Consider the following 14,366-nt stretch of genomic DNA (forward strand, 5'->3'; position numbering starts at 1 on the left):
GCCCGAGGGCACCAGATGTCAGCAAGATGAACACTAAAGATTTCCAGGCAATGCCAACCCCCGGACCTGACGGGCATGTTTACCAGCTGGCAAACGGCGTGGGTGGTGGTTGGTTCCAAGGCACTCCAAATCCCTGTGCGTCCTGATCCTGCCCCAGTAAGGAAGCAGCAGGGACTGACTGCTTGACAAGAGGATCCCGCTCCTCGCAGAACAGAAATGCTTTCATTTAAAAAGGGAGGTATCCTCTTTCCGCCATCTTTCCGCGCCGCCACAATGGTGCGCATGAATGTCCTGGCAGATGCTCTCGAGAGCATCAACAATGCCGAAAAGAGAGGCAAATGCCAGGTGCTTATTAGGCCGTGCTCCAAAGTCATCGTCCGGTTTCTCACTGTGATGATGAAGCATGGTTACATTGGTGAATTTGAAATCATTGATGACCACAGAGCTGGGAAAATTGTTGTGAACCTCACAGGCAGGCTAAACAAGTATGGGGTGATCAGCCCCAGATTTGACGTGCAACTCAAAGAGCTGGAAAAATGGCAGAATAATCTGCTTCCATCCCGCCAGTTTGGTTTCATTGTACTGACAACCTCAGCTGGCGTCATGGACCATGAAGAAGCAAGACGAAAACACACAGGAGGGAAAATCCTGGGATTCTTTTTCTAGGGATGTAATACATATATTTACAAATAAAATGCCTCATGGACAAAAAAAAAAAAAAAAAAAAAAAAAAAAAAAAAAAAAAAAAAGGGGAGGTATCCCTCCAGTTGGCCTCTCCCGACAGATTTGTCAAAAGCAGAGTTTTTGCTCTTCCCCTCTGACTCTTATAAAAGGCCCCATTTTCTGACTACATTTCCTGATATTCTGTCTTTAAATCTTCAAGGCAGGTCACCTGCTACAGAAAGCACAAGGGATCTAGGATAGATAAGTCAAAAACCAAATACAGTAAAATGTTAATTGTTGATTCTAGCTGTGAGATGTATGGCTTTTCACCGTACAAGTCTTTCAACTTTTTTTGGTAGATGTTTGAAATTTTTCATAATAAAATGCTGGGAAAAAAGCACTCTGTGCACCTGCTGTTCTCTCTGTCTGAAACACTCCTCCTACCAGATACAGATGGCCTCCGACGTACGACGGTTTGACTTAACGCTTTTCAACTTTATGATGGCGCGAAAGCAACACACATGCAGTGGAAGCCGCGCTTACAGTTCCCATCCCACCACTCCGTCTTTCACTTTCCGTACAGTACTCAGTACATTACATGAGATATTCAATACTTTATCATAAAATAGGCTTTGTGTTAGATGATTTTGCCCAACTGTAGGCTAATGTAAGTGTTCTAAGCATGTTGAAGGTAGGTGACACTAAGCTATGATGTTCCGTAGGTTAGGTGTATTAAATGCATTTTTGACTTACAATATTTCCTACTTACCATGGCTTTATCAGGACATAACCCCATCGAAAGTCAAGGAACAACTGTACTGGCTTGCTCCCCACCTCACCTCCCTGGATCTGTACTCCACCATCCCCTTCTCAGGAAAGTTTTCCCTGACTGCCCTATTTTTTTTTTTTTTTTTTTTTTTTTTTGAGATGAAGTTTTGCTCTTGTTGCCCAGGCTGGACTGCAATGGCACAATCTCGGCTCACTGCAACCTCCACCTCCCAGGTTCAAGCCATTCTCCCGCCTCAGCCTCCCGAGTAGCTGGGATTATAGGCGCGTGATACCACACCCGGCTAGTTTTTGTATTTTTAGTAGAGACAGGATTTCACCACGTTGGCCAGGCTGGTCTTGCACTCCTGACCTCAAGTGATCCACCCACCTCAACCTCCCAAAGTGCTGGGATTATAGGTGTGAGCCACTGTGCCCAGCCTCTGACTGCCCTATTTAAGAGGACAGCATCAATTCCCCTTTCTTCTCCCCTTGACAAGGGTTCCTTGTGTTCCCCTTTTAGTTTCCTTCACAGCACTTACTAGCATCTGACGAGGTCTATATTTTTACTTGTGTATTTAGGATTTTGTTTTTAGACGGAGTACTCTGTCACCCAGGCTGGAATGCAGTGGCACGATCTCGGCTCATTGCAACTTCTGCCTTTTAGGTTCAAGCGATTCTCCTTCCTCAGCCTCCCAAGTAGCTGGGACTACAGGCATGAGCCACCACACCGCGCTAATTTTTGTATTTTTAGTAGTGACAGGGTTTCACCACGTTGGCTAGTCTGGTCTCGAACTCCTGACCTCAGGTGATTTGCCCACCTTGGCCTCGCAAAGTACTGGGATTACAGGCTTGAGCCACTGCTCCCGGCCGTGTATTTGTTCATTATTTGCTTTCCCCTATGAGAATGTGAGCAACATGAAGACAGGGACTTTTGACTGCTGTGGTTGCTGTTGTATTCTCAGCACCAGGGAAGTCCATAGTAGGTGCTCAATAAATATTTGTTGGCTGAATAACAGCTACCATTTCTGGAATGCCAAGCACGGAACCACTCATTTTGCATATGTTATTTCATCGGATCTTCAGACACCCGGATGCAGCAGTACCACTCCCGCGGCTCAGTCGCGCATGCGGACACGGGGCGGAGGGCGGGGCGCCGGGTCCGGAGGGAGCCACGCCCACCACAAAAACGCGTCTGCGCATCCCCGGGCGCTCGGCTCAGGGGCTTTCAGGCGCTCTGGGTTCACAGCTGGACGTCGGAAGTGCTAGTTTGGAGTACGCCCTTTGAGAGTATGCGTGAGAAGTTGCTCTGTGTGCTGAGCTTTCTAAAGGAAGGCGTCCGTTGGCCTTTGTACCTGTCTTGAGTGAGGTGACGCGTGTTTTCTAGTACTGGGGTCGGCCCCGCAGCCCTCTCAGGTGTGGGTGGCAGGAAGAGTGCCGGGTCCCGCGTGGTGCAAAAGGTGGGTTCAGGTTTGCGGCCACACAGCGCTACTCGGGACTTTTTAGTCTTGTTTATTTTCTCCGTGCCTGTTCCCGCCCCCGCAGCTCCACCTCTGGGAGAGGGGCGGGTTCAGCTCCAGGAGGCGGGGACTTCCCGGCTTGGCGTGGCTGTGGTGTCCCGTGGACCCCAGTCTCGGCTCGGTGACCCACTTATGGGACTTGGCCTTTCTTTGCTGTTTGTTTAAGGCAGGGTTTGTCAGCCTGGGCACTGCTGAGGTTTTGGGTCGGCTAATTCTGTCTGGGTTGGGGAGGGTGCTGTCCCGTGCTTCGCAGGTTGTGTAGCTGCATCCCCCGCCTCTACCCAGTGGATGCAAGTAGCAGCCCCAGTGAACCAAAAATGCCCCCAGACTTTGCCAAATATCCCCTCCCGGGGAAGATCGCCTCGCTTGAGAACCACTGTTGGAGGAGAGCCTGGGTGTTCGGGAGGTAACCGTTTACAAAGGGGAGAACGGTAAGAAGCCGGAAGCAACGATGACTTAGCTACGTGAAAGACTTGTGGCCGGGCTCGCCCCTCTTCTGGAAGCCGTCAGTTTGGGTCTCGCGTCTGGAATCACCGTCAAGGAGTTAGATCCAGCCCCGGAGAGGGAGCAGGGTCGAGGTCTCCTTGCAGAAGGCGCCACCGCAGGAAGCGCAGGCGCAACGTGCGGTCTCCCTAGCGGAGGCGCTCGCGATCCTGCAGCCGCCGGTCCGGGAGGTGCTCGGTAGCCCTCCTTGGTGCCTGTCCGGTAGCTGGTCACTCTCGGGGGAAGGTCGTGTGCAGAAGGGCACATGCGATCACACAGAGACGGCGTTGCTGCGGCTTTGACCCGATGGTGCACCCGAAAGAACACAGAGGGTGGAGGGGGAGATCCAGGAAGTGGTCGCGGAGCAGAACCCCCTTTCACTTCAGTTAAAAAGGTGGGTCAATTGTCGTTAAGAGATACGCACAGGTTCATCTGATTGACATGTACGGCGGCAGTATATGAGTGGGATGGGAACCAAGGTGACTGTTGTTTCCTTTGATGGATGAAACTTATATCCCTTTGGGTTTTTTTGTTTGTTTTTGGCGGGGCATTAGCCGATTAGTAGATAAAACTGCATGATACAATCTATAGCCTATTTTTAAATGGACACGTTCTTACCACTCAGGAGGTTTATCGTGATTGTTTAATGTCTCAGGGTGGAGGAATCTAGTGCAGGCAGTTCTTAATGAAACCTTTTAAATTCCCGTTAGTGACTTAACATTAGTTTACCAGCTCTGAGCAGCTTTAAACAAACATCCTCTTTTAATAGCTAATGAGTGCGGGAGAAAAGATACTAACTCCTTTCTCTTTGCGTTTTTTGCCCCTACCCTTTTTTCTCTTTTCTGGCCTTAACATGATTGTCAAATATTTATAAATATGAGTGAGCATGTTTATATTACTCTTATTAATAAGATACATGCTTAATTTGTCATTCTTTACCTTTTTGGGACTTAATGAATGTTTGTCTTTTGTAGATAAAATGGAGCTGCTAGAAATAGCAAAAGCGAGCCACCCATATTAACCCCTCCATTTTCCCTATAATTAATGGCTTTCATTATTGTGGTATATTTGTTACAATTACTGGACTAATATGATACATTATTATTAACTGACATCCACATTTTATTCAGATTTCTTTAGTTTTTTGCCTAATGTCTTTTTCTGTTCCAGGATCCCCTCCAGAATACCACATTACAGTTAATTGTTATGTCTCCTTAGTCTCCCCTTGGCTGTGTCAGTTTCACATACTTTCTTTGTTTTTGATGATATAAATGTGAAGAGTACTAGCCAGGAATAATTATAGGTATTGGGTTTTTTAAATGTATGTGTCATTTCATGATTAAAAATCAGTTGCGGCCAGGTGTGGTGGCTCAGCACTTTGGGAGGCTAAGGTGGGAGGATTGCTTGAGGCCAGGAGTTCAAGACCAGCCTGGCCAATGTGGCAAAACCCCATCTCTACTAAAAATACAAAAAATATAGCTGGGCACAGTGGCACACACCTGTAATCCCAACTACTCGGGAGGCTGAAGCACAAAGATCGTTTGAACCTGGGAGGTGGAGGTTGTAGTGAGCCAAGATTGTGCCACTGCATTCTAGTCTAGGCAACAGGTGAGACTCTGTCTCAAAAAAAAAAAAAAAAAAATAGTGTGGATTACAGTATCTGTTGGGCCTACTATCGTAAAACACATACACATGCATGTGCACACACAAACCTCCAGGCTATCACTTCAGTGCCAGCCAGCAGCATTTCTTACTCTAACCACTGCAACTGTGTCCCTGCTTCATCTTGGGGCTTCATTCTCATATATTTTCTTCACACAGCAGCCACAGAGAAGCTTTTACAATGTAAACCAGAGTCTATTACTCCTGTTCTCCAACTACTTTAGTGGCTAAATTGGTACCAGTAGAGTGGGGTGCTGCTGTAGATACTCAAAAATGGGTACGTGACTTTGGAACTGGGTAACAGGCAGGGTTTGGAACAGTTTGGAGGGCTCAGAAGAAGACAGGCAAATGTGGGAAAGTTTGGAACTTCCTAGAGACTTGTTGAATGGCTTTGCCCAAAATGCTGATAGCACTGTGGACAATAAAGTCCATAGGCTGAGGTGGTCTCAGACGGAAATGAGGAACTTGTTGGGAACTGGAGCAAAGGTGACTCTTGTTATGTTTTAGCAAAGATACTGGTGGCATTTTGCCCCTGCACGAGATATTTGTAGAACTTTGAACTTCAGAGAGATGATTTAGAGTATCTGGCAGGAGAAATTTCTAAGCAGCAAAGCATTCAAGAGGTGACTTGGGTGCTGTTAAAGACATTCAGTTTTATAAGGGAAGCAGAGCATAAAAGTTCGGAAAATTTGCAGCCTGACAATGTGATAGAAAAGAAAAATTCCCATTTTCTGAGGAGAAATTCAAGCTGGCTGCAGAAATTTGCATGAGTAACAGGAGCCAAATGCTAATTCCCAAGACAATGGGGAAAATGTCTCCAGGGCAACCCCTCCCATCACAGGCCCAGAGGTATCAGGAAAAAATGGTTTTGTTGGCCAGGCCCGGGGTCCTCATGCTGTGTGCAGCCTAGGGACTTGGTGCCCTGCATCCCAGTCACTCCCAACCATGACTGACAGGAGGCAACGTAGAGCTTGGGCTGTAGCTTCGGGGAGTGCAAGCCCCATGCCTTGACAGCTTCCATGTGGTGTTGAGACTGCGAGTACACAGAAGTCAAGAACTGGGGTTTGGAAACCTTCGCCTAGATTAAAGAGGATGTGCGGAAATGCCTGGATGCCCAGGCAGAAGTTTGCTGCAGGGGCAGGGCCCTCATGGAGATCCTCTGCCAGGGCAGTGCAGAAGGGAAATGTGGGGTCAGAGACCCCACACAGAGTCCCTACTGGGGCACCACCTAGTGGAGCTGTGAGAAGAGGTCCTCCAGACCCCAGAATGGTAGATCCACCGACAACTTGTACCGTGTACCTGGAAAAGCTGCAGACACTCAATGCCAGCCCATGAAAGCAGCTGAGAGGGAGGCTGTACCCTGCAAAGGTACAGGGGCAGAGCTGCCCAAGACCATGGGAACCCACCCCTTCCATCTGCGTGACCTGGATGTGAGATGTGGAGTCAAAGGAGATCATTTTGGAGCTTTAAGATTTGACTGCCCCACTGGATTTTGGACTCTCATGGGCCTGTAGCCTCTTTGTTTTGACCAATTTATCCCATTTGGAATGGCTGTATTTACCCAATGCCTGTACCCCCATTGTATCTAGGAAGTAACTAACTTGCTTTGGATTTTATAGGCTCATAAATGGAAAGGACTTGCCTTGTCTCAGATGAGACATTAGACTGTGGACTTTTGAGTTAATGCTGAAATCATTTAAGACTTTGAGGGACTGCTGGGATGGTGTGATTGGTTTTGAAATGTGAGGACATGAAATTTGGGAGGGGCCATGGGTGGAATGATAGGGTTTGGTTGTGTCCCCACCCAAATCTCATCCTGAATTCCCATGCGTTGTGGGAGGGACCCAGTGGGAGGTAACTGAATCATGGGGACAGGTCTTTTCTGTGCTGTTCTTGTGATAGTGAATAAGTCTAACAGGATCTGATGGCTCTATAAGGGGGAGTTTCTCTGCACAAGCTGTCTTTGTCTTTGCCTGCCATCCACGTAAGACATGACTTGCTCCTCATTGCCTTTTGCCATGATTGTGAGGCCTCCCCAGCCATGTGGAACTGTAAGTCCATTAAACCTCTCTTTCTTTTGTAAATTGCCTAGTCTCGGGTTTGTGAACAGACTAATACAGTGGCTTTTTACCTTGCAGAATAAAATCCTACGAGATCTTCATGCTCTAGCTCCTGGCCAGGCCACCTCCTCAGGAGTTAGATCACTTATCCCTCTCTCCCTGGCCCACCCTTCTCTGTCACATGGCTTCTTTGCTGACCCTGATACACACCACACTTGTCTTCTCTACCTGGAGGTTGTATTCCCCATACCCACATGGCTCACTTCTTCACTTCATTCAAGTCTCTGCTCAGATGTTAACCTCTTCAGAGAGCCCTTCCTTCACACACTGTCTTGCATAGCAGCCTCCCCTACAAGTTGTCTTCTTTCTCCTTAACTTTTGTGATGGTTAATTTTAGGTGTCAGCTTGACTGGATTAAAGAATACCTAGAGAACTGGAAAGGCATTATTTGTTAGTGTGTCTGTGAGGGTATTTCCAGAAGAGATTGATATATGACTGAATGGACTAAGAGGGAACCATCCGCCCTCAACGTGCAGTTGGCTTGGAACAAAAACGGAAGAAAGGCAAATTGGTCTTACTCTCTTGGAGCTGGAATACATGCTTCCATTCCTGCACTTGGATTTCAGGATCCCAGGCTGTTGGGTCTCAGGACTCCAGGACCTACACCAGCCTTTCCGTCACTGCTGGGGTTCTAAGGCCTTTGGGCTAAGAATTGTATCATCAGCTTTCCTGATTCTGAGGCTTTGGGACTTGGACTGAGCCATGCTACCAGTATCCCTGGGTCTCCAGCTTGCAGACAATCTGCTGTGGGACTTCTCAGCCTCTGTAATCATGTGAGCCCTTTCTAACTCATAAACCCTCTCTTATATATCTATGTATCTGATTGGCTGTGTCTCTTTGGCGAACCCTGACTACGTATACTTTTGTTTGAATTCAAAGTATTTATCCCTACCTGATATTACATCGTATATCTGTTTGTTTTCTGTTTCTTCCATTAGATTACAAGTTTCATGAGGACAGGGACTTTATCCATTTGTTTACTGCTGTATCTTAGGCTCAAAGTTGGCACTCAACAAATATTGGTTAAATAAGTGAATTACAAGCAGGTTGGATTATTAGGTAATATGGTTCGCAGTGTGGGACTCCTGAACTCCAAGATGTCTTTGAAAGTAGCCATTTTTAAAATTTCTAATGGTTTAGTCAGACTACAGATTACTTAATAACAGGGACTATAGTTGATTCATGGATATATCCCCAGAATCAGGAACAGTTTCTAGAATACGCTTGAGTGCTCAATAGACATAGCTATTATAGTTAATTGAAATGGAATTGGCAATGTGGGAAATAAGAAATCACACTTTTGGCCAGGCACAGTGGCTCACACCTGTAATCCCAGCACTTTGGGAGGCCGAGGCAGGAGGATCACTTGAGGTCAGGAGTTCGGGACCATCCTGGCCAACATGGTGAAACCCCATTTCTACTAAAAATACAAAAAGTAGCTAGGTGTGGTGGCGTGTGCCTGTGATCCCAGCTACACGGGAGGCAGAGGTGGGAGAATCGCTGGAACATGGTAGACAGAGGTTGCAGTGAGCCAAAATCATAACACTGCACTCCAGGCTGGGCAACAAGCAAGACTCCATCTCAAAAAAAAAAAAAAAAAAAAGAGAGAAATCTGCTGGGCGCGGTGGCTCATGCCTGTAATCCCAGCACTTTGGGAGGCTGAGGCAGGTGGATCACGAGGTCAGGAGATTGAGACCATCCTGGCTAACATGGTGAAACCCCGTTTCTACTAAAAATACAAAAAATTAGCTGGGCATGGTGGCAGACGCCTGTAGTCCCAGCTACTCAGGAGATTGAGGCAGGAGAGTGGCGTGAACCCGGGAGGCGGAGGTTGCAGTGAGCCGAGATTGCACCACTGCACTCCAGCCTGGGTGACAGAGCAAGACTCTGTCTCAAAGAAAAAAAAAAAAAAAGAAATCACATTTTTCTCAGAGCAAAGTCTTTGTGATAGTAAATCTGGATAAAGACAGTGGAACACTGAGGACGTTTATGCATAAGGACAGTAATCACGAAATTATCTTTGTATATATTGTCCGTTAATGACAACTGCTATTTACTGAATTGAGCTCCCTCAGATTCATATTTTGAAGCCCTAACCCCTAAAGTGACTATATTTGGAAACAGGTGCTTTAAAGAAATAATAGTTAAGGTCAAATGAGGTCATGAGTGTGGAGCCCTAATCTAATAGGACTGGTGTCCTTATAAGAAGAGGAAGAGGCCGGGTGCGGTGGCTCACGTCTGTAATCCTAGCACTTTGGGAGGCCGAGGCAGGCAGATGACAAGGTCAGGAGTTCGAGACCAGCCTGGCCAATATGGTGAAACCCTGTCTCTACTAAAAATACAAAAATTAGCCAGACATGATAGTGGGCACCTGTAGTCCCAGCTACTTGGGAGGCTGAGGCAGGAGAATTGCTGGAACCTGGGAGGCAGAGGTTGCAGTGAGCCGAGATCGATCGGGCCACTGCACTCCAGCCTGGGCGACAGAGCGAGACTCTGTCTCAAAAAAAAAAAAAAAAAAGGAAGATGACACCAGAAGTGTAAAAGCAGAAGACAGGCTCTATGAGGACACAGGGAGGAGGCAGCCATCTGCAAGACAGGGAGAGAGGTCTCACCAGAAACCAACCTTGCCGGCACCTTGAACTTCCAGCCTCCAGAACTATAAGGAAATAAATTTCTGTTGTTTAAGTCTGATTGGCTAAACAACAGTTTAAGCTGCTGTTATGGTAGCCCAAGCAGACTAATACAACGCTTAAGGATTTCAGTCACTGAGTGGAACCACCTTAGAATGTGAAAGACAATGAGGATATACACACAGCCTCCTTCCCCTGTGTTTGGAGGGTGGCTTCAAATTCCTTCTGTTTTATGTGCTGTGTAGGAAAAAAAAATCTGTAAAATTATGTGAGTTTGTAATTGATAGATTGGTTCTCTTTCGTGCAAATAGTGCTTATAGTTTAAAAGTCCTAGAAAAAATTCACAGTCACATTTTCTATATGCAGCTACATTTATGTAAGTGAAAACTTGGTAGTTTGTTAGGTTGTTCATTTTTATTTTTCAAGTATTATGTAAACAAAAAGAACCTTGGTCTGCCAGAATTTTCAAAGAAAATTGGCAAAACAAGATTCCCCATAGTAACAACCATACATATAGCTATATTCAGTGACTAAATGGTGTTTATGTGTTTCTTAAGCAATGGAGTTCATTTTGACCAATTGTCTGTTAAGAAGTGCCTAAGAAAACTGCTTATTCATTTTCCACATCCTGTTTGGCAAAGTGTGACACATAGCAATAGAAAACAATAATATAATCTTGGGATGCATATGCAATCAGTGCACAGAGAGCTGTCGTATCAGCCTTCAGAAGAGCATTTAAACACTGCCACACGCTGTCCGTCTGTTTGTCCTGCAACCAGGTTCTCCCCTTGGTCTCAATGGAAGCCTGAATCACAAGCCTGAATCACAAAGCTGTTAATTCTTCAAAACACCAAATGGTATTCAAAAAGGCAAGTATAGGCTGGGCACGGTGGCTCACACCTGTAATCCCAGCACTTTGGGAGGCCGAGGCAGGCTGATCATGAGGCCAAGAGATCCTGGTGAAACTATCCTAGCCAACATGGTGAAACCCTGTCTAGTAAAAATGCAAAAATTAGCTGGGCGTGGTAGTGCGCACTTGTAATCCCAGCTACTCGGGAGGCTGAGGCAGGAGAATCGCTTGCACCTGGGAGGCGGAGGTTGCAGTGAGCCGAGATTGTGGCACTGCACTCCAGCCTGGTGACAGAGTGAGACTCCGTTTCAAAAAAAAAAAAAGTATAAAAATCTGAAGACTCTAGTGGTATAATCTAATTAAGTTTCTATGAAGCACATGATTGCAGTCATGTCAAAGCAGTTTCTATAAGCACACTGTTATCTGTTAAAAAAGCAAACAAGGCCGGGCACAGTGGCTCAGGCCTATGATCCCAGCACTTTGGGAGGCCGAGGCAGGCAGATCACTTGAGGTCAGGAGTTTGAGATCAGCCTGGCCAACATGGTGAAACCCCATCTTTACTAAAAATACAAAAAATTAGCCAGATGTGGTGGGTGCCTGTAATTCCCAGCTACTTTGGAGGCTGAGGCAGGAGATTCGCTTGAACCCAGGAGGCAGAGGTTGCAGTGAGCCAAGATGGTGCCATTGCACTCTAGCCTGGGTGACAGAGTAAGACTACATCTCAAAAAAAAAAAAAAAAGGGAATAATAATAAATTAACCTTAGCTTACTGGATGACCACCATCATATATGCAGTCTGTTGTTTACCAAGATGTTGTTATGTGGTACATGGCTGTATTTTATTGTTGTATTCTACAGTGCATAATAAATGGTGAGATTCTCCTCAAAGAGTGGCAGAGAAAGGATTCAACCATTTTCTCTGACTCCAGTGCCTGCGCGAACATTGGATAACACCTCTAAAATGACAAAGTGTTTTCTAGGCCAAATCTCCTATGATGCCAAACTTCTTATAAGAGTACAAATGCAGTTTTTTTTAAAGAGATATTTATTTCATTGTTTGGTTCCAGAAAGAAAGATAATTCTTTATGCTTTAATACTCAAAGTATTTGGTATAATGACTGAATATTAAAAATTTAAATGAGTTTTTATTACATAAAGCAGTATTCTTGTTCATTCAGTAGATAAAAATTTTTGGTTTTGAACCTACTGAGAGAATAATTGGAACTAATTATTTATGTCATAGCAACAGAAACCTCAGATAGCTTTGAGAGGAGGACAGCAGGAGCCAGTCTCACAAATGCAATGACAGGGTCTTCCAAAAAGTCTTCTTCTCCCATGAGAACACTAGTTGCCGGCTGGGCACGGTAGCTCACACCTGTAATCCCAGCACTTTGGGAGACCCAGGCAGGTGGATCACAGCGTCAGGAGTTCAAGACCAGCCTGGCCAACATGATGAAACCCAATCTCTACAAAAAATACAAAAATTAGCCAGCATGGTGGTGCACATCTGTAATCCCAGCTACTCAGGAGACTGAGGCAGGAGAATCACTAGAACCTGGGAGGCGGATGTTGCAGCGAGCCGAGATTGTGCCACTGCACTCCAGCTTGGGCAACAGATCGAGACTCTGTCTCAAATAAATAAATAAATAAATAAATAATGAGATTATGCATTTTTGTAGTGTAGGTGTTTCAGGTATTTGTTTAAGCAAAGCATATGTTAAGGTTAAAAGCCTTTGGAACACTCTGCCCCCACATCCTGCAAGCGTTTTCTTTCCTCCCATCCAGTTAGGTAAAGCTACTTGCCATCTCAGTGTATTCAGTCAGCTTTTAGGAAATAGATTATTTCTGATGAATGAGGATCCTGCTGCTTCACAAGTAGATGTTGACACTCATGGCTCCCCAAAGTCTGCCTCAAATCTATTTCTGTGGGCCAGGTATGGTGGCTCACGCCTGTAATCCCAGTACTTTGGGAGACTGAGGTGGGCAGATCACTTGAGCCTAGGAGTTTGAGACCAGCCTGGGCAATGTGGAGAAACCCCATGTCTACAAAAAATACCATCACCAACAAAAAATTAGCTGGGCATGGAGACGTGTGCCTGTAGCCCCAGCTACTTGGGAGGCTGAGGTGGGAGGATCACTTGAGACTGGGAGGTTGAGGCTGCAGTGAGCCATGACTGCACCAGTGCACTCAACCTGGGCAACAGGGCGAGACTCTGACTCAAAAAAAAAAAAAAAAAAAAAAAAAAAAATCTGCATCTCCAGCCTTATTTTCCAAAATTCTCCACAATAAACCCTTTGCTCTAGTCAAGCTAGTTTATCTTCTATCCCCAAATTCTAAAATGGGCATTTCTAACTCCAAGTTTGCTAAGACTTTTGTTTCTAAAATATTATCTTCCCTCTGCCTGTTCCCTTCAGACCTATTTGAGATTCTTTTTCATTTGTTCATTCAGTAAACACCAATTGAATGCCAAATGAAATACACTGTCTGGAATGCTGGGGTAGAGTAAGAACAAGTTTCTCTCCTTATGTAATTTATATTCTGGGAGGAAACACACATTAAAAATAAATTAAAACCTTAATTATTTAATTACAAGTGTGATAAATGCTAAAAATAGGAGGCACAGGAAAGCAGGATAACCTATAATTGGAGGAAAACCTGTCTGGGAGATCAAGAAGGCATTCCCATACATTGTTGTGACAACCTTTTTTGGAAGGCAATACTGAAGTGTATTAAATGACACAGCTCCTTTGACCTAGCTGTTCCACTTTAGGAATAAAAGTAATATAGCAATAAAAGTAATACTACTTAAAGCAGCATGTGGCTTTGGCTCCCAGTGAAGTTGCAGGTGTTACAAAGCATAATATCCCTCCAAGCCAGGCTGCCCAAAAGGTCAAATCCAGAAACCAGTCTAATAGACTGAGGAAAGCAAGTGAAGGTAACTTGACACGCCATAAAGAACTGTTCAAGTGAGTGGACTCATTGTGAGATGCCTGATGCATTCCAGAGAAATCAGATTTAGGTCCAATAGCATAATACAAGAAGTCAAGCACGTGAGGGCCTCCTGTGAGATCTCGATGGGGCAGCCAGGCACGGTGACTCACGCCTGTAATCTCAGCATTCTGGGAGGCCAAGGCTGGAGGATCATTTGAGCCCAGGAGTTCAAGATTAGCCTGGGCAACATGGTGAAACCCCATTTCTACAAAAAAATACAAAAAAAATTAGCTGGGTATGGTGGTGGTGTGTGCCTGTAGTACCAGCTACTGGTGGGAGCTGAGGTAGGAGGATCACCTGAGCCTGGAAGGTTGAGGCTGTAGTGAGCCATGATCACACCACTGCACTCCATCCTGGGTGACTGAGTGAGACTCTGTCTAATAACAGCAACAAAATCTCAATGGGACCCAGCATGGTGGCTCATGCCTGTAATCGCAGTGCTTTAGCTGACTGGGATGGAAGATCTTGCCTGAGGCCAGGAGTGTGAGAACAGCCTGGGCTACATGGACTTTACCAAACACTCTTTTTAAAAATTAGTCAGGTGTAGTGGCGCATGCCTGTAGTCCTAGCTACTCAGTAGGCTGAGGCGGGAGGATCGTTTGAGCCCAGGAATTTGAGGCTGCAGTGAGCTAGGATGGCGCCACTGCACTCCGGCCTGGATAACAGAGCTAGTGAGACTCTG

The 14,366-nt window shown here is 45.7% G+C and overlaps 2 protein-coding genes across 2 annotated transcripts in view; one reads left to right on the forward strand and one right to left on the reverse strand.

Annotated features, from left to right (window-relative positions):
• Positions 1 to 3,756, reverse strand: part of LOC117979952 (RH-like protein IC) — a 63,150-nt gene extending 59,394 nt beyond the window's left edge. Inside the window, exon 1 of the mRNA XM_055103849.2 lies at positions 1,971 to 3,756. Within this exon, the coding sequence (XP_054959824.1) occupies positions 1,971 to 1,976 (6 nt within the window). The 5' untranslated portion in view covers positions 1,977 to 3,756. The remainder of the gene's footprint in view (positions 1 to 1,970) is intronic.
• On the forward strand, positions 223 to 8,027 carry LOC100970447 (small ribosomal subunit protein uS8-like). The gene is made up of 2 exons (XM_063593983.1): positions 223 to 3,825; positions 4,602 to 8,027. The coding sequence occupies exon 1, from the start codon at positions 274 to 276 to the stop codon at positions 664 to 666; it is 393 nt and encodes a 130-aa protein (XP_063450053.1). The 5' UTR covers positions 223 to 273; the 3' UTR covers positions 667 to 3,825; positions 4,602 to 8,027.
• The last annotated feature ends 6,339 nt before the right edge of the window (positions 8,028 to 14,366 follow it).

The sequence above is a fragment of the Pan paniscus genome, chromosome 1 (assembly GCF_029289425.2).
Source record: "Pan paniscus chromosome 1, NHGRI_mPanPan1-v2.0_pri, whole genome shotgun sequence".
Classification (NCBI taxonomy): Eukaryota; Metazoa; Chordata; class Mammalia; order Primates; family Hominidae; genus Pan; species Pan paniscus.

Excerpts from the sequence above, each read along its gene's own strand:
- LOC100970447 (XM_063593983.1), top strand. The coding sequence starts at position 274 with ATGGTGCGCATGAATGTCCTGGCAGATGCTCTCGAGAGCATCAACAAT.